This window comes from Eubalaena glacialis, chromosome 4, assembly GCF_028564815.1.
Source record: "Eubalaena glacialis isolate mEubGla1 chromosome 4, mEubGla1.1.hap2.+ XY, whole genome shotgun sequence".
Lineage (NCBI taxonomy): Eukaryota > Metazoa > Chordata > Mammalia > Artiodactyla > Balaenidae > Eubalaena > Eubalaena glacialis.
Genome location: NC_083719.1, coordinates 77,262,154 through 77,282,922, shown reverse-complemented (window position 1 = coordinate 77,282,922; position 20,769 = coordinate 77,262,154). Strand labels below are relative to the sequence as shown.

At 36.4% G+C, this 20,769-nt stretch overlaps 1 protein-coding gene across 1 annotated transcript in view; it reads right to left on the bottom strand.

Annotated features, from left to right (window-relative positions):
* The window catches only part of FAM81B (family with sequence similarity 81 member B), a 48,925-nt gene that overhangs the window by 7,051 nt on the left and 21,105 nt on the right, over positions 1-20,769 (bottom strand). The window contains exons 5-7 of the mRNA XM_061188004.1: positions 19,808-19,926; positions 10,068-10,197; positions 4,344-4,450 (exon numbers count right to left, since the gene is read on the bottom strand). Coding sequence (XP_061043987.1) covers positions 4,344-4,450; positions 10,068-10,197; positions 19,808-19,926 — 356 coding nt within the window. The remainder of the gene's footprint in view (positions 1-4,343; positions 4,451-10,067; positions 10,198-19,807; positions 19,927-20,769) is intronic.

Below are 20,769 nucleotides of genomic sequence, written 5' to 3'. Positions count from 1 at the left end.
CTCACTAGGATAAATGTGAGATAAAGGCTGGTTTTTAAAAATATTTTTCATACTAATGGAATCAGGTTAAAATGTACACCAAGTTCAATTATAAGGGAGAAAGTTACAGAAAACTAAAAGAAAATTTAACGGGGCTCTATAGACATAACCGGAGCCCGGGGTAGAGAGCTGTGGTGAGAGTGAATGGTGAGGGCAGAGTATGGGGCTTGGAACAAATATCCCAGTGACTTCCCTGGTTCTGGATGACATACATAAATGAGGACATAGCTCCATCCTGGGCTAGTTTTACCAGTTCACTTATGTCTCAAACCCAGTTGTCTTGGGTTCAACAATCTGTTGCATGAACTTTTTTAGAAGACATGAACATTTTGAATTCTTGGAAACTGTTAACTATTACCAGGCTCTCAAGAATTCAGATGGTGGCTCTAACCAAATGGGAATATAAAAAGATTTAGTGCTCTTTGATGGACTGTAAACACAGAAGATGTTTTCATTTTTTGTAATCATATCTGAATAAGGGCTTTAGACTTGGTACTATTGCTTCTTTAGAGACTGAGTCTAAGAATCTTAGTTTCATGTCAGAAGCAAGAAATAAATTTCAAGAAACTTTTTTTTTCTACTAAGTTTATACCAATATATCTTAAATTAATTTCTTCTCAATGTTCTGTGATTTCTAATTAGTAAGACTAATTAAAAAGCAATTCCTACTCCACTCTGATATGAAGACTTTTGTTAATTGTTCATTCTAAATTGTACTTGAGTTTAAATATCAGTACCTTTATAGCCTCATACCATCATAGTTTTGAGCACATGTGATTTTTCCCTTCCCTAAATTTCTGTAGCACAGTTAGTTTACTACAATAGGTGGAATTATGAGATGGAGACATCACAGACTGACAAAAATAACCTGAGATTTGGAGTCAGAGTCTTTCTAGCTGTGTGACTTTGGGTAAATTGTTTAATTTCCATGACTATAAGTTTCCTTGTTTTTAAAGATAAGACCCAGACTGCAGAGCTGGGTGTACCTGCACATCTTGAGCACTTAGGGATTGGTAGGCATTTAAAAATGGCAATGAATATTTATTATTTCTGCCTACTGATATATCTCATTTAACACCATCTCAACTTTTACTTTACCTGTTATGAGCTTGTCACTTATATATGTGTTTTCTCCCCCACTGTATATGGCCATGATTATGTCTTTGGATATTCCAAAACACAACTTACATATTATAGGAGCTCAAAACATACATTCATTCACTGGCTTCTATTTGTGTCTGAATGTGCTGGGTGTGGAGGATACAAAGATAAATGAGACAGGTCCTTGCTCTGGTCCACTTTCTACTGTGGTAGCATTTTCAAAGCTGTGTGGTAAGGTTTGACTCTGTGCATTTGCTTCATTGACCAAATGCTTTTTCTTATAAATCACTATCAAGTGAACAGCGTCAGCAGCAAGAGCTATCCAGGGAGTGACTGCTAAGTGCTGCCCTGCCCACCCCTTGCTGAAAGACAGCCATAGTTCACGATGGCTGAGACTCTTGCTCTATAAGCACTCAGTTGTCAGCTTAGGACATTACTTAGCTGAACATCTGACTGAGGCCCTTCTGGAAAGAGAAGGCTCAGTGCAGGTGTCCAGATGCACAGCCTGTGCGTTTCCTTTGTCAGGTCTAGTGATCAGTGCCAAAGTCCCAAAGATTCACTAGAAAACCCCAAGACAGTATTGTGGCTTTTAAGTTCAATATAAAATGTGTTCAGTTGACCGTTAAACTTGAATTTGTTAAAGTTTCTAAATGGGAAAATTGCTCAGTTAAACTTACACTTTAATGTTATTAAAAGCTTTTAATCTCTTTGTTCAGAAACAGTTGTTTCTTAAAAAAGTAAAGCAAATTCTATACCCCATCCACTTTGCTTTGAGAAGTGCTCTGATTGAAAAGAAGAAAACAAACAAACAAAAAGAGCCCTACCTGCCTTACTTTCTCTTTGAGCAAAATACTTTGCAATACATAGCTCAAAGGGTTAATATCCCTAATGTGAAGGAATCCTACCAATTGATAAGAAAGTGATGAAGATAAATGGTAAGAATGGGCAATTCACAGAAAAGGAAGTTCAAAGGGTGAAGGGAATGCAAATGAAAACAAGAGATGCTATTTTTTATCCTTTAATTGGCAAATATTAAGAAGAATATCCATTGTGGATGAGAATGTCCAGAAAGGTCTTCTCATGCATTGCTGGTGTGAATAAGTTGCTACAACATTTTTAGAAAGAAATTTATAAAAATTAATAAAAACATAAACTCTGACCTAAGAATCTTGCCTGTAGAAATAAAAGCACCTATATCTAAGGAAATTTAAGGATATGCACACAATAATTTTTGTTTGTGGTAGTTATAAACTGGAAAGAATCTATTCATCAATAAGATAAATGGGTGAATTAATTATGACATATCTGTAAGTTAAAATATTATGCAGCTGTGAAAAATAATGCTAGAAAAATATTTACTGATCTAGAGAGAGATATCCAAGATGTCCTGGAAGAAAACAAACTATTGAGTAATGTGTATAGGATTTATTTTAAAAACCCATGCTCTCTCTTTGTATATAATGTATGTTATATATATCATATATGTATATACATAAAATCTCCCTTTTCTGTTACATATTTATATTAATGAGGGGGAAAGTGAGGAAGGATACACCCCTGGTGTTAGCATTGATTACATTACGAAGCTTGAATGGTGACCTCTATTTTCATCTTTGCCTTATTTTATTTGTTACGATGAATGCATATTACTTTTTAATATAAAAAATTGGAGAAATTTTAAATAAAAAAAGAGTCAATTGTGTAATTGAATTACTAGAGCTTATAAGTATTTGCCTGGGGGAAAAATCTCGTTTATAAATTCACTATTACCTACTGTAATACTAATGAAATTTTAAGACTTCATTATTTCAAGTGAGAGAATGATTCCAGTTTATACTGTTACAAAAGTGTCCAGATTCAGATTTAACTATTTAGATGATTCATCTATAAGCCGATTTCCCACAGGACTGCAGGTGGAAAAAGTATGCAGCATCTTCAGTGAAGCAGTCAGCCCTAGATCTCAAACATTTCCTTTTCCCCTCTTTTCTATTTGTTAATATTCTTGATCCCTTTAAGCCAGTCTTCCACTCCAGATTATAAGTCCCTTTCCTCCCCCAATAAAATCCCTTCTTAAATTGTACTTCTAGAAACAGTTTACTTTTCTATTTCTCCTTTGGACACTTTTCTCTATCTTAATTCTAAGCTAAAGGGATTAGATCAATCATGACACAGATATATACTGAGCACCCTCATTGTGCTAGAATTTAAGAACCTAGGCCTGCTTTTTTAGAGTATGAAGAAAGTAGGTATTTTCTGTTTACCCAAGACACCTACTTCTCTGAGTTTTAGTGATGACTACTGTTGTTCATCAATTTCTAAGACACACGTTTTTCCTAACTTAACATCTCTGAAATTGGGAGGTGTCATAACATGATAGCATGTTACGGTTTAATTGTTAGCTTCATGTCTTAGAGGTACAAGAGTGTAATGGTATATCTTATAGTCAATGGCACTTAGATTTAACGAAATATGGTAGAGATGGGGAAAAATGGAGAAAGAGTATACTCAGAATATGATTTGACCAAGGCATTAAACTCAAGTGATGTGGGACAGAGAGGAGAAAGAACAAGAATAGAAGGGGCAGTAAAGGTGGTATCATCTAAGTGCCTAGAATTTCCCTTTGCCTGAACCATGGTGTCAGGGAACGGTGGTCATTTAAATAAGAAAGGAGGATTTGAGGATAAGGAGGCCAGTAATCTGAATGTTTGTGGCATCTTGTCTCCTTTGTTGCTTTCTCCATTGTACGGGGAAAACTCAGTGTAATGTGGGATAGAGACCAGTATTAAAATAGGGATACTGTAAAGAACCAAGGAGAGGATCTTAGAAGAAATCATAAAAGAAAAGCTTGTGAATCAAAATTTTTAAAAAATTATTTGATAATCTTGTGGAATCAGTGTATGTTCAATAGTGCTTTACATTGAGGCATTTTAATGTACAATTGATAAGTTAAAATTATACTCTATCAGAAAGTATCATTTTAGTTGAGATATTATACCAAAAAAATGACAAATTAATATATATATTTTAAAATTAAGGATATTGTATAAATTACTTTAGTGTAAAATATTCTCTGCATCAGTTTGTTTCTTTAATTCTTGGACAGGTTCAAATTCCTGGGATAGGATTTTATTTGATGCCAATGCTTTCATTAAGCAAAACCCTTTGGAATGCATTAAACAATTAAAAATCTTCCATTCACTTACTTGAACTCCAAAAGGTTCATTTCTTGGTGATAATCCCCCTGGACCATCTTTAAATTTGAGATTTGCTCAGAACTGGAAGCCTCTATCTTTCCTAAGAGCTGCATTACCTATGAAAGTACAAAAGGGAGTTTTTGTGTGTGTGAACAAAACCACTAGCACTTACGTTAATTATACTTTATTCCTAAAGGAGCCCAGAATAAAAGCCCAGCTTTGAGCCTAAAGCATGTCTGCATTTGAAAATGATTTTTTTCAAAGGAATGATTCAACAATTATAGCACTATCTTCAGGGAAAGAACAATAGGGGAGTGTTCCATTCTGCTGTCTATAATATTCTTTCTGATAATAGACTACCTGATGATGTGACAGAAACATGCTATTGACATTAGTTTATCAATTTGTTAATTTGATTATTTCTTTACTTTCTGTCTCCCCAGTTACAATGTAAGCCACTCTATCCTGTATCACCACTGTATCCTCAGTGCACGTTAGATGACCAATGGTAGATGCTCACCAAATGCTATTGAATAAATGCTTAAATGCACAATTGGGCTCTGCAGAGAAAACACCTGAGTGGCCTAAGATCAGGCCTCAGGAATTTCCAGGTAGGATTCTGACATGAGCACAAGTAAATCCCAAGTGAAATGACTTAACGGCATTTTAAACATAGGAAAAAACAAGCTCATGTTTGGAAGTTAGGGTAAAAGCGCCTTCCACATTGCTGGAAGCATTGAAGAAGTTCTTTAGGTAAAAGGACTGGATTGGGAAATAGATGCAGAATTGCAGCCCATAATCATGTCAAAACTAATCGCTGTCAAGGGGAATGAAACTACATGATTGCTTTTGGCCAAACTCAACTGCTGAAAGAGATGGTCATGTGGAGGTGAGTGGGTACTTAAAATCCAAGTTCTCTTAGAAAAGAAAGAGGTGAATAATGGAAGGATTTGAATAGGTAAATGTTGGGTGGGCAACCAATAGCACACGATTGGTTATTTATATGAGATACACGTAAAACAGGCTACTTATAGAGAGTACACTCAAAAGCAGAATTGTGAACAATGAAGCATGGGCAAATTAAGCATGGCCAAAGCAAAGGAAAAGAAAGCAGGCAGAGCAACATCATTAGATAAAATGTTATTCAAGGCAAAATACGTAAAAGGGAACAAAGATGATCATTTTATAGGTAAAAATCATTCTTTTTAAAATACACAGTGAAAAATAGTTTTGAAACTTTACCTTATCTATTGAGCAGTTGTAGAATTACAAGGATAAACTAACAGAGACAATATATTAGAGATTTTAAATGACTTCTCTTGACTTACTGGTCAAATAAGTAAAATATAAATAAGTATATAAAAAGATAGGACAAATATAGTTTATTTATAGATTTACATGCCAAACAATCAAACTTGCAAACAGAAAACACTCATTCTTTCCCAGTGCCCACTGAGCATTTACAACTAAATACACATGTGACTACAAAGAAACTCTCAAATTATTCCAAAAAGCAGGAAAAGCAACTAACTACGCTGCATTTAAACTAGAAATTAATAAGAAAAGTATAAAGAAACAAGAATCTAACCATTTGAGTAAAAAAAACTTTTTAATTCTATTGTTTAATTCCCCAGTGTTTCACATGAAAATGTGCCTCTCAGGTCACCTACAATAAAGAGCATATTATGGCCAAAGGCCTTGACTGCTGTGCTCAAAACCCATCACCATCCCTTTCCCACCAGATCATCAGGCCCTGACACTTTCAGAAGTAAAGCTACCAAATCCTTAATAAATAGATAATTATAATGCTCTTTAAACTGTTACAGAGCATAGAAAAAGAAGAGAAATTTCCAAATTATCTTAATCAAATCAGTGCAACATTGATTCCAAAATCTGAAAAAGATTGCACAAAAAATGCCCCTGGAGACTAATCTCATTTGTAAACGTTGATGCAAAATTCTTATATAAAATATCAGCAAATAGTGTCCAGCAACCCAATAGAGAAACACATCATAATCAAGTGCAATTGATTCTTTTTTTAAAGTAAGGATGGATTAATAATAGGAAATTTATTAATACAAATAATTATGCTAGCATAGGAGAAAACCGACATTATTTGCACAAATGCTAAAAAGTTATTTAGCATAATTCATAATTACTTTTTAAAATTGAGATATGATTGACATTTAACATTGTGTTAGCTTTAGCTGTAGAGCATGATTTGATATATGTATATACTATAAAATGAGCACCGCAATAACTTAACATCCATCACCTTACAATTTTTTTTCCTGTGATGAGAACTTTGAAGATCCACTCTCTTAGCAACTTTCAAATGCACAATACAGTATTGTTAACTATAGTCATTATGCTGTACATTATATCTACAAGACTAATTTATTTTTATAATCTTTCTTGATTTTCAAAACCTTAGTAAAGTAGGAACAATTGTGTATTAAACAGACTTATTGAGAAAACTTACTTCCTCCATCATAGGAGAGACACTGGGAACGTTTCTGTTAAAGTCAGGAACAAGACCAGGATGCCCACTATCGCTGCATTATTATTTAATATTGCACCAGAGTTATTATTCAAAACAATTAGAAAAAAGAGAAATTATGTGTATAAAATGGAAAAAGATGAGGTCAAATTATTATTGTTTAAAAAATCATATGATGGTTTGCCTGGAAAAACCAAAACCAACTGAAAAATTATTATAATCAAGAGAATTCACTGAAGTATAAAATTAATACAGCCTTTATAACACACAACTAACAACTAGTTAGAAGATATAATGAAACCCCCATTACAGTAAACTAAAAAAAAAAGATGACAAAATCTCAAAATACATTTAAGGTGTTGCCTAACCTACATGAGGAAAATTTGAAACAACTCTTGAAGGATATAAAGTGAACCTGAACAAACAGGAAGTATGCTGTGTTCTTGGATAAAACACTCAGCATTATGACTATATCAGTTCTAAAATTAATTTATAAATTTAACATGATTTTAATAAAAATTAAGGCAGAGTTATCTGTCGATTTATTTGCTGGAACTAGACAGGCTGATTTTAAACTCATATGCAAAAACAAATAAACAATTATCACCAGGAAAAGGGAAAAAGGAAAGCAGTGGAAGGGACTAGCCCTACCAGATAGTAAAAATACTGCAAGGTCTCAATAATTAAAATAATAATTAAGACACATCCTATTCTAGGGAAAACTCCAAATGGATCAAGAATTTAAATATAAACAATAAAGCCATGAAAGTGCTTGAAGAAAATATGAGCAATTCTTTCAAGCCTTTGTGTGGGGAAGCTCTGTCTAAATGTGACTTAAAATTCCAGAAGCCACATACACAAAAAAAGACTGATAAATTTGGCTACAAATAGAGAACATATGCATATCAAAAGTCAAAAGACAACACACTGGAAAAAGGTATTTGCAGCTTATATCATCTCCCTAACATATAAAGAGCTCCTAGAAATTGAAAAGAAAAATAACCCAATAGAGAAATGGATAAAAGGTATGAACAGACAGCTCACTGGAAAAGAAATACAATTAGTTCTTGAATATATGAAAAGATGTAATAAGAAAGGCTAATTAAAATACAGAGATGCTATCTTTTTCCTTTAAAAAAAGGCAAAATTCAAAAGTCAAACACTCATTGGTGAGGCAATGGGGATATAGGACATTTTATATATTGTCGGTGGGTATGCAATATGGTAAAAGCCCTGCAGAGAGCAAGATCTTTCAAAATAACAAACACAGGTACCTTTGGCCCAGCTATCCCACTTCTGGGTATTTATTCTACAGACATACCTACAGACACACTAAATAACATAAGTGCAAGATTATACATTGCAGCAATGTTTGAAAGAGCAAATTAGTGAAAAGAATCCAAATGTTCGTCTATGAGAGACTGGTTAAATGAGCCATTATACACAGAGGAAGAGTACACAGTTGTGAAAAAGAATGAGGAAACTATGTATTGATAGGGTGGATCTGTAGGGTATGTTCGTTTAGTTAAAAAAAAAAAAGTGCATAGTAATACACATATGTTTCGTGTAAAAAGGAAAAAAAAATATTTGTATTTGCTTCTATCTTTTTAAAGGCATACTGAAAGGATTCACAACAGACTAATAAAAATTGTTACCTGTGAGGGGCATGAATGGTTGTGATAACTGGTGACAGAAGTGGGAGTTAAAATTCTTGGGGTGTATTTTCTCGTATAGTTTTGATTTTGATCATATGTATGTATTATCTTAAAAAAACTAAGGAGAGAGAAACTAGAGTCTAATATCACCTTTGAAGTTAGATGCAAAATTAAATACTGAATTATTACAAAGACTGTATAGCTTTCATTATAGAAATTCCAGAATGTTTCAGCATTGGGAAATGCTTTGACATAGCACATTAGAAGGCCAAAGAAATAAATAAGCTAACAAACAGAAACCCAAACCAAAACGCAACCATGCTGAGTTAGGCATTTGTTAATGTCCAAAAGGCGTTTTATAAAATTAAATGTTCAGTTCTAATAAAAGCTAACTAAAGTAGGATTGATGGATACTTCCTTAATTGATGGATACTTACTCAATACTTCCTTAATAAGTCTGATAAAAATATATCAAACCAATAGGCAACAGCAAACAACAAAGACATTTCCAGTGTAATCAGGAACAAGATAAGCTGCCTTCTTTGACCTCTTTTATGTAACAGTGTTCTGGAAGTTCTGGTCAAGGCCTTAAGAAAAAAGTCATGAAGTTTTACCAGAAAACTAGAGATAAAAATGTTATGATTTGTTGTTGATATGATTATCTTGAAAAACTGAGAGAATCAACCCAAAAACTATTAGGACTAATGAGATGGGTTTGTAGGAAGATGGACAAGCCTGGTGGGACTGGAGTAAACTGTGTGCCCCTGTGCACCTTCCACTCTTGATAAACTGGCTCCATGAACAAACAAACAGCAAGATTTCATCTCCCCCAACTCCCAAAGGATTTCCACTTTGTTCTGCCCAAATGACTTCAGAGGAGATGTGTTTGTCTCACATAAAGTACGTGACAAAGTGGGGCATGGAAGAGTTTGCATTGGCTCCTTTCAATAAACCATTGCCTGGGAAGGTGAAAAGGGGGAGAGACATTTCAGGCAAAAAGAGCACAGAGAACATGGATGCAGTGCAGTATCTTGGAGTGAGTGGGACCTACCTACAGGTAGCTCAGTGTCACCGGGTCTAAAGGGTGAGCCAGGAAGCATGAGGGTGAGCTGTAGAGAAAAGCAGGGGCCAGCGTAGAGATGGCCTTTAAAATCCAGGCCAAAGGACTTGTGTATTATTTTGTAAGAGACATAACCCATTGCAGGGATGTAACGTGATCAACTGACATTAATGCTGAACCTTTAATAGTATTATAATAGCTTCCATGGGAAATTCCTTTGCTTATTCTCTCTAGTTACACAGCCTTTGAGAAGAACCCAGAGAGTAAGGATGGCAACAGTAGAATCAAGTAGCATATGCTTACAAGGGGCGGCTGTTTTGGAACATCGGAGGCACTCATTAAATATTTGTTGATTACCCTGGCAGTACTCATGGTGTATATACATGAGCTGTTGTATTTAAACCTTTTGGAGGAAAAGAGTTCTTTTGAACAGTTACTGCTTGACTGAGCATTTTGATAAGCTATAATGATCTTACTTCCGGCAGTAACACGTAAGAGTTCCAAATATTTTCAGTTACCTTCATATCCAAGTTTTTAGAAACAGTTTCTAGGGCGGACATGAGCTCTTGAATTGTTTTTTCGAGTTGCCGGTGCTCGTGCCTGATGAAGTGAAGGTCTCCAGAAAGCTTCATGATGCTGGAATCACATCTAGTGGCAAGATGAAAATTGGTTGTGAGATTGATAGGCTTATACCATTTTTAATACTATAGTAGAATCCGTGCATTCTTTTGATGGCAAAAGTTCTAAAGTTCTTTGAATAGTGAGTTGGCAGGTGTAGGAGCATATACAGAAATCTCCCTCATCTTCCTCTTCTTTTCCAGAGGGAGAGAAACCAGGTTGGATAATGATACATTGGCCCAAATCAAGGCCCTGAGTTGGAGTAGATGAAGACTTTGGGGGAAATTGGGTAAAATTTTAGATTTTTGGCCTGATATGTTAGTTCAGTCATAGGAGTTCCAACAGATTTTGATGTTTTGGGCATACTCCCTGCTGCCTACGGTTAGGCAAAATTGAAATTTTTCCTCTTCTACATTGTGTTCTGAATCCTCTTTCCTCCCTTTAGCCTCTTTCCTTGGCTCCCAGACTGTCAATTCTCCTTTGGCTAAAAGAAGTGTCCCAACACACCAAAGTCTTCCATCCCATCTTCAAAGGGCAACGTCCTTTCTCTTAGCCCCAGTGAAAACTCACGCTCCTTGAGTGGTGTCAATCAAGTGTTGTCTTAGGTTAGGACAAAAATAATCCACACTAACATGTGTATTGAGCTTTGGCCCATTAGGTGGCATTTGGTATTTCCAGGAAGGAACCCTAGTGAAATGGGGTTGGAGTTCAGATTAACAATCTTCCCAGCATGTCAGGGAACCCGACCCACTATCCCAACTCACGGCCTCCCTTGGGAGAGAGCAGGTTACATACTGTATTACCAGTTTCAATACACTAATATTTGTATGAAGGATAGGGCGGAGAGTGCTGTAGTGTTGTGTCTTTTGTATATGAGTCACCAGAGATCACTTTGAAGTTTGTCATTCTATAAATTAACTGTTTTGACTGTCATCGAGTAATATTTATTAGGAACTATATTTTCATATTGTCATGCTAAGTGCTATAAATATTGTTTTATGACTGTCAACATTTTTTAGGCTCTAGAAGTGAACCTCTTTTTCTTAAGAGTTTTGGTGCCAAAGTTGAGCCAAAGGTGAGCTAAGGATGGTAATTTTCCTGAGAAACCTCTTGCAAGGGATACCAGATAACTGGTGAGGGGTGGGGAGACTGCTGGGAGGAAAAATTAGGAATTATTCTGATAAAAAATGGGAGCACCAAAGTCATGGGCGAAAGTCATTTCACACGTTTGTATATATAAACTGTTATTGTCAGAACAACCTCTACTGTTGGTTAGAATATTCTTACGTGAGTTCACATTAAGACACCCAAAGGCTACACGGGAGTAGCTGCTGCTGCCCCCCTCCCTGCCGCCTCTCACCCAGCGCCACCTGCTCCCACCCTCAGGGACCGCTGGTCTGGGCGTTGTAGGCTAGTGTTTGAGGATTTAGGCAGATAGACGCGTCTTTGAGTCTGGCTTCTACTACTTCCTAGGTTTGTGATCTGGGACAATTTTCTTAACATCTGTAAGTTTCAGTTTTCCTTATCTGAGAAAAGGGGGTAACGATGCTGAGGTCACTGCATGTAGCTGCACAATTTGTCCCCTGCACAACTCCAGGGCGTGCCAGACATATGGTGACGGGGACAATGTGAACAGTGTCTCCTGGAGTGCTGTGTGCTCAGCCTTGCAAACCATAAGCGGCTGTCTTGAAGAGTGGACCTGCCTAGGGTTATTGAAGGATGAAGGAGGTAATGAATGCAAAATGTTTAGCCAGTGCCTGGCACAGAGGAAGCACCCACACAGGATCAGCAGCTACTGTTTATTTCCTCAAATAAATAAACAGTTGAGAGTTGCCACCTTTTCATTTTCACCCCACCTCACCAGCTGAACCCCACACGTTGAAGTCAAGGATTAGTGGTTTTTCAAAGCTGCACTCCATATTTCAAAAGGAAGTTTCTCTTTCTCTCCTTTGAAGTGATTTTATTGTTTCTTTTAAAATAACACATGCTCGTTATAAAAAATTACACATAATACAAAAAGAAAAGAACAAAGAAGAGAGCTAACATCATCCCAAATTCCACTTTTCAGAAATAGTCATTGCTAATATTTAGTTATTATTTCATTCACCATTATACTAAATACACATATTATATAGATATGTGTGGTTATATGTGTATATATATATATATATATATATATTACACATGGAGAGAGGAAGAAAGAAATATAATAAATTAATTTTAGAATATTAGGATTATAGGTACCAGTTTTAGTTAAAAACCTTACATTGAATTTTAATTTAACCTAAGGAAAGGAAACTGTAGTGAAAAATGAAGAAATTGCTGAACTTCAAATATATATATATATCTCCTCACTACAAGAGATATTTCTAAAAAATGAAGTTATAAAAAGCTATCATAGGTTGGAATCATTATACTTTTTACAACTACCATTTCAACTTTAGACATGATCTATTTGGCTATATGCCAAAAAGTGAGCAACTAAATGTTTATATCCTTGCTCTTTCAACAGTTTTTGTTAATATTTTTCTATTTTAAAAATATCAGTTTTTTTGACATTTACAGTGCATTCTGCAACTAAATTTCCCACTCTTATTAAATCTTCATTCTATATTTAGATTCTATGTTCAATGACAGTCCTTTAAAACTATGATTTCTTATCTGAAATCCTTATTTTGATTTTTTTTTTTTTTTTTTTTTTGGCTGCGTTGGTTCTTTGTTGCTGCCCGCGGGCTTTCTCTAGTTGCAGAGAGCGGGGGCTACTCTTCCTTGAGGTGCGCAGGCTTCTCATTGCAGTGGCTTCTCTTGTTGTGGAGCGTGAGCTCTAGGCGCATGGGCTTCAGTAGTTGTGGCACGTGAGCTCAGTAGTTGTGGCACACAGGCTCAGTAGTTGAAGCGCAGGGGCCTAGTTGCTCCACAGCATGTGGGATCTTCCCAGACCAGGGCTCGGACCCGTGTCCCGTGCATTGGCAGGCAGATTCTTAACCACTGCGCCACCAGGGAAGCCCCCCCTTATTTTGATTTATTCCTTGGTTGGCCAGATTTTGTCATCCAGATTTCAAAAGAAGGATCCAGGAAGCATTGGAATCTTTACATTCTTGAATGCTTGAGAATGTCTGTCTGTTCTCTTATACTTGAAAGGTAATTTGGTTAAGAAGACATTATTGGGTCACTTTTTCTTTTGTTCAGAACATGATAGACATTGCTCCATTCTTATCTGGCACGGTTTGAGGTGGAGAAGTCTGAGATGACTATGTTTTTTCATTCTTTTATGCAATCTTTTTTGTCTACCTGGATGTCTAATGATTCTTTTTTGTTTTTCTTTTTTCTTCTATTGATTCTTTATCCTTGATATTCAGTAACTTCAACCAGGATATCTTGGTTTAATTGTTCTTATGTAAATTTTTCTGGGGTTGCAGTTTTCCTTTTGATCTACAGATTCAAATCTCTTGTTTCAAGAAAGCTTTCTCTCTTATATCCATAAATATTTTTTTCTTCTGAAGAATTTGTTCTTTTTCTTCTTTAGGAGCTCCTCTTATGTCTCTATTGAATGAGGTCTATGTTGTCTTCCCTATACGTCATTTCTCTGACCATTTTTATATGGAAAAGCATTTTCTTTTTGTTTTGTACAGTTTGCTCATGCTTTTTAAAAAAAATAACTTATTTTCACTTGTATGTAATCTCTTTTGGAGACTTCTAAAGTAGATTGAATCCCTGTAATATTTTAATGTTTTCTTTCACCTACCCCTGAGCAATTCCAGTTTATCTATCTCCTCTTGTTATTTGATAATCTCTTTTGGGGAGGGAAACTCTTTTATCTCTTATTTTTATCAAAGTAAAACATGTTTATAGTTTAAAAGTCAATAATAACAAGAAGGCTAATAACACACTGCAGTGGTTCTTGGCTCTGCCTCTCCCTACTTCTCTCAGTTCCTCTCCCAGGAGGCAAGAGCCCACCTTCACCCACACTCTCAGAGATGCCTGGCCCAGCCCTCCTAAGCCTGTGAGAGTTCTGTGGTGTAAAACCAGGTCATTCTCAGCTTATGCCACAGCTTTAAAACTGGTCTCATTACATCTGCTCAGTTTCCACATGTCTATCTGTCTTCTAGGTTCCAACGTTTCTAGGCTGATATCCCCTGTCTTTGTGGGTTTATGTTTCAAAGAGAAAACTCTTTTTTACTGTAGACTTAGTGGGGCTTTTGGAAGGAGCAAAATGACATGCAACAGTTCAATCAGCAATCTTCTTTTATCTCCTTTGTTTGCTCTTAATTTCTTTGAAACCAGGAGAACTTTGATTTGAACTCTTCCTCTGTTTTTCTGGGTAATTCCTGTCATGAGATATATTCATCAGTCTTACACTTTTATCTACCTACCTACCTATCTATCGATCTATCGATCAATCGACAGTGGTGGTGGTTTTCACGCACAGGCCAGATTCTTCCGAAGTCCCACTTTCACATCTTCCTGTGATTCTGGCCACCGGCCTATGAATGAGCGTATATATATATTTTTAAAATAATTTTTACTGGAGTAGAGTTGATTTACACTGTTGTGTTAGTTTCAGGTGTACAGCAAAGTGAGTCAGTTATACATATACATATCTCCACTCTTTTATAGATTCTTTTTCCATATAGGTCATTACAGAGTATTGATTAGAGTTCCCTGTGCTATACCATAGGTCCTTATTAGTTATCTATTTTATATACAGTAGTGTGTATATGTCAGTCCCAATCTCCCAGTTTATCCCTCCCTGCCCCCCTTACCACCAGGTAACCATGAGTTTGTTTTCTACATCTGTAACTCTATTTCTGTTTTGTAGATAAGTTCATTTGTAACCTTTTTTTAAATTCCACATATAAGCAATATCATATGATATTTGTTTTTCTCTGTCTGACTTACTTCACTCAGCATGACAATCCCTAGGTCCATACATGTTGCTGCAAATGACCTTGTTTCATTCCTTTTTTATGGCCAAATAATATTCCATTGTATATGAGTTAGTGTGTGTTTGGTGGAGAGTAGATCACTTCCTCTACTCAGCCTTATCGTTATCAAATCTGTTGTTTCTTTAGGCCCAGGGAAGAGGGCACATCTCCCCATTTTCTCCTCAAAAACCAGGTTGGTGTATCTCACAGCAAATCATCATGATAGATTCTTTCATGTGATGTTATCACCTCCTCTCCTTCCTCAGCCTGTTGCACCCCATCTGGTTTCTCTCAGGCATGAAGTGGCAAGAAGGGAGGCCCCAGATGATAAATAACACGATTGCATCTTCAGCTCTACCCCCTCTGCTCTTCTGTGCTGCTGACCTGAATCTCTCAAGGGACGTTTCCTATCTCTCCTGTGACTCACCCCATCCCCTAGGTAATATTGCTATATTCAAAGTATTTGGTCTATACCTTTCTGAATAATGCCTCTTGATTTGGAGGAAATCATTATGTTTAAGTTCTAAGCAGAACACTATCAGTCCAAACATCTCAGTATTTGCTAAGTGTGCTCTGTTTGTGGTTAGTGGTTATGGCAACTTCCATGTTCTAGTAACGATGAAGTTTTTTGTTTTCTTCCTTTTATTTTTACTGGCATTGAGTTGTCTCAAGTGAGAGTAGTGGAGTAAAAATATCTTTAACGAGAAGTCCCCACTCTTTTCAAAAGTTGACAGTATCCAAATAATATCGTTACTGTTTCTTCAAAGGACATGACTTATGCTTTTAATCCCACATCAACACAACTTTTTTTTTCATCTGCAGATCTGCCTTGGGGTCCCAAATAGTCAAGTGTGGATAGAGGGTTGGCCTCCTCTGGCTGCTTCTACAGATTGTAAGCCGTCTGTATGGCTGCCTTTTACATACCTGCCTTTTTCTTTTTTGCACATGAGACTAATCTATCAAATACAGTACAGAGTGTCAAAAGCAGGCCAGACAACTTCGAGAACCTCATCTCATTGGAAGTATTTGCTTTTAAACTGCCACTATATTGGAGTGGAAAATAAGATATAAAATTCAAAGCACATTGTTGTTATCAAATATTGAGTTTGATTTGTGAAGCAGTAAAAGGTTTGCTAGGAATCATGTTAAAATAATCAACTTAGTTTCACGTATGCCAAAACGCTAACTGGAATTAAGGTCAATATTTGTGGGAGAAAAGTAATTAATCTGCCTCAGCTGGTCCATGGGTCGCTTGCCTGCAAAAATACGGAAAAGAAAAAGTGGAAGTGTGAATTTAAATCTCATGGCTGTTAGCCAGAATCTGTCTCAAATCACTAGATTTAAGAAAGTTTCATAAAAGGGAGACACTTCAAGGAAAAATAAGACCTTGTCCTAAAATCACTGCTTCATATTAAAGGGGAAGGTAAGTAAGCAGTCAGAGAGCAAGTTGGAGGAATAGGGGGCTCTTGATTTTTCCCTCCTCCCTCAGATGTACCAAATAAGCAGCAAAATGTGGATCAAGTCCCTCTGAGAAAAATTCAGAAACTGGTTTAGAGACTTCTACACACCAGGCAACTAATACCCACATCAAACTGGATGGAAAAAGTTGAGACACACACATGCCATAAGCCCCATCCCTGGTGCAACACCTTACTGTTGGGAGGGAACCCCCAAATCCCAGATTCTCCATGGGGAGCAAAGGGTGTGGACCATACATCTAGCTGCCACTCAAGAGACTGGCTCCCAAATCACCTAGCTCTGAGACCCGATGGGGCTCATCTGTGAGTCCCTTGGGACCACAGAAAACAAAGAGGGGGTTTTAAAAGGTCACATGATTTTTAAAAATGGGCAAAAACCTGAACAGATATTTGTCCAAAGATGACGTACAAATGGCCAACAGGTACATGAAAAAGAGCTGTATATTACTAATCATCAGGGAAATGCAAATCAAAACCATATCACCTCATACCTGTTAAGACGAGAATTATCAAAAAAATAAAAGATAACAAGTATTGGTGCAGATGTGGGGAAAAGGGAATCCTTCTACCCTGTTAACAGGAATGTAAATTGGTATAGCCATTATGCAAAACAGTATGGAGGTTCTTTTAAAAACTAAAAATAGAACTGTCATATCATCTAGAAATACCCCCTCTGGATACATATCCAAAGGAAATGAAATGAATACCTGGAAGAAATATGTACTTTCATGTTCATTGCAGCAATATTCATAATAACCAGGATATGGAAACAACCTAAGTGTCTTTGGATGAATAGATAAAGAAATTGTGATACACACACACACTCTCTGAAATTTTCAGCCTCAGGAAAGGAGACATTGCCATTTGCAATGACATGGAGGAACCTGGAGGACATTATACTCAGTGAAAAAAGCCAGACACAGGAGGAAAAAACTGCATCATCTCATTTATATGTGGAATCTAAAAAAGTCAAATACATAGAAGCAGAGAGGAGAACGGTGGTTATTAGGGGTGAGGAGGTGGGGGAAATGGGGAGACGTCGGTCAAGGGCACAAAGTGGCCGTTCTGTAGGCTGCATAAGTCTAGAGACCTAATGCACCATGTGATGACTACAGTGAATAATGCTGTATTGAAGAATGGAAATATGCTGAGAGTAGATTTCAGGTGCTCTCATCACACACACAAAAAGGAACTCTGTGAGGAGAAGATATGCTAATTAGCTTGACTATAGTAATCATTTTAGTATGTATATGTATATCAAATCATCGTGTACACCTTAAATATATACAACATTTTTAAAAAAGGAAACAAAAAAAAGAAACTGGAGCAGAACAAAAATAGTTACACATCTTTTCCTTGATATTATTCCCTTCATCTCTTGGCTTCATTTAAATCTGTTTGTGACTTTGTCTTGTACGTAAGAGAGGATTTACAAGAATGAAATAGTAGGGTCTTAAGTGGTTTGCAGAAAAAAAAATAAATAGTTGAAGTGTCATCAGCACCAAATTGAACCAAATTCCAAATTTCATTCAAGAGATTGTTGGTGTTTATCTTCTTTGTAAAATCATGGCACATCTAAGTAGGGTGATGGGTTTGCTGGGGTTTATTTTATTATCTTGCTTCATAACTTACCCAAATATTGTAAAAATTCTTTTCCATGTATCAAATATTATAGAATAAAGTATACAATTTTATATATTTTAAAATATGTATACATATAATATATAATTATATATGTATATATATATGTATGTATGTTTATGTTTGTGTATGCACACATACACACAGACATATGTACTAATCCTGTAGATTCTGTTTTCTGAATGTCTGTTACCTGCTCTGGACTTGCATGGCCAGTGCTTTAGTTTAGGCCCCTGACATTTCTCACCTTGATTGCTGCAATAGCTTCCTTTCATCTTCATGCCTTCTTTCTGTACCCCACCAATTTGGCTACTACTAGAAGGTCACTAAATGTCATCCCCTTACTTAAAATCTTCCCATGGCTATTTATAACTTTCTACATAAAGTTTAAACTTTTTACCTTGGCCAAAGATCCTCATCATCCAACTCTGGACCATTTCTCTAGCTTCATCTCCCAATCTCCCATCTCTCCCTAAGTGCAAATCCAAAATAACATAACTAAAATACTCTTCTCACAGGTAGCCCCTGACCATGTCACAGTAATTTACCCCTCAGTTCTTTTGCACATATCTTGCCTCCTATGTGAAGTGCCTTTCCTTTCCTTCCCTGTCTAGTTAACTGCTACAAACCTTTCAAAATTCATGCCAAGTGTCACCTCCTCCAGGAAGCCATCTTTATGCCCCCATCTAATTTGGATATTCCCATAGCACCCCAGGCTTTCATTATAGTGCTCACCTCATTGCTTTATGTTTTCCCAGGTAGACTGAATTTACAGGAAAGGGACCATGTTGATGAATCTCTGAATACTAGCACACTGCTTGGCATATAGAAGTGTTTAATACATTTTTTTGTCGTTGTTGTTGAATTGAATGGATGGATACCCTAGAAGAGGTTTGTCTTAGGTGTTAATCACCTAATTATTATTGGTCAATAATAATAATTATTGGTCATTAACACTTCAGAGCAGATTAATGAGATGAAGGTGGGGGTATTTCAGGAGAGAGGAGAGAGGTGCTGGCAGAAGATGTAAAGATGGAAAGGTGTCCACGCTCAGCCACTCACAAGTCATCTTTCATGTGTCAACCAGAGCGGTCCTGCCATTGTCAATGCCTACAAATTTTTGCTGAACTGTACACCATGAATTCTTCCAACTTACAAGTCTCATACAAAAGATATCATTCAAAATTTTATTCACTTGACCATTAAATCCCTTTTGCTAGGCTTCTTATGTAATTATTGTATATTTTAAATGTTTTAATCATTAGATTTGATACATCTGGGGATTTTGTGTGTGGTTTCAAGGGTATGTCTTTGTATAGATGTTGGCATTTGGACAGCTGAGGGCTGTAAAGACAAGACTTGTCATTTGCAGATGAAACCAAACTGGGCATTCTGTATGAGAGGTCCTTTATAGAACCCTTGGATCTCACAGGGAGCATGAGGCTTTCAAATTTCATGATACACTTTCTCAGTTACTATCTCATCATTTAGCTTAAAGGCAGTATCTTGTTTTCTACAATATGGAACTTGTTTAGGGATGAGAACTCAGTGGCCAGCAACTGACCGCGAAGCATTAGTTAACACGCTTCTTCTCACCTGGCTACTCTTCCTCGAAGATCTCCAACTCCTTGAAGGTGTTTGGTGTTTAGGTCCTGTACTGCAAAATTAGTTCCTGTGGCTGCCACGTCTCGAGCTTTTATTTGTTCTTCCAACATCTGCAATATTTGAGTTAAAATTCCCATTAATTTCCCATCAGACATGATAAGAAAATATCATTTAAAGTAGAGGTTACAAAATCGGGTGCATTTCCTAGTTAGGCTGATAGTGTAAGTGAGTGAGAGGGTTCTGTATCAGAGAAAAGCCATCTTTGCTTTATTTGAGGGAGACAGTGATGGCGTGAGTCCTGCCGATTGTTGCCAGGTGGGCATGATGGTTCAACGATGTTTCAACAGAAGCTGGAAATCCAGGTTTTATGTTAAATTTCTCAATTTTAAAATATTGACATCTTCTTCAAATTCTTTTATAAACACCATATGGGCCAAACAAAACATATTTACTGTGCTATTATGGCCATGGCCATCATCGACATAAAAGCTTTTCACAAAAACCTCTTTCAGAATTGGTGGTAAAGTTTAGAAAAAGGAACCTTTCATATGGCATCAAGCAAGACCCTTTAGAGATTGAATCAGAACCACAATGAAGCTAATACAATTAACACAAGCAAATCTGAATCAAACTGTTTCACATACATGGAGTGAAAAACGTTTATTGTTTTAGATTTTTTAGAGAACATGAGAAATTTATGGCTTGAGTGTGTTCAGATTTTGCCGAGTATCCTTTGTCATGCCTTCATTATGTCTTGGTGTTCTGAAATGAAGCTGACTGTCCTATACCACCAGGTTGGTGGTCCCCCAAACAGTGGGTTTTAATTTTTGGCACTCATACATAAAAACTAAAAAATTTTGCTTGTCCATAGAAAAAATTTATATCTTGCTTGACATTCAAACAAATGCCAAAGTAAAGACATAAAAAATAATTTATGTTTACTCAGAAAAGCA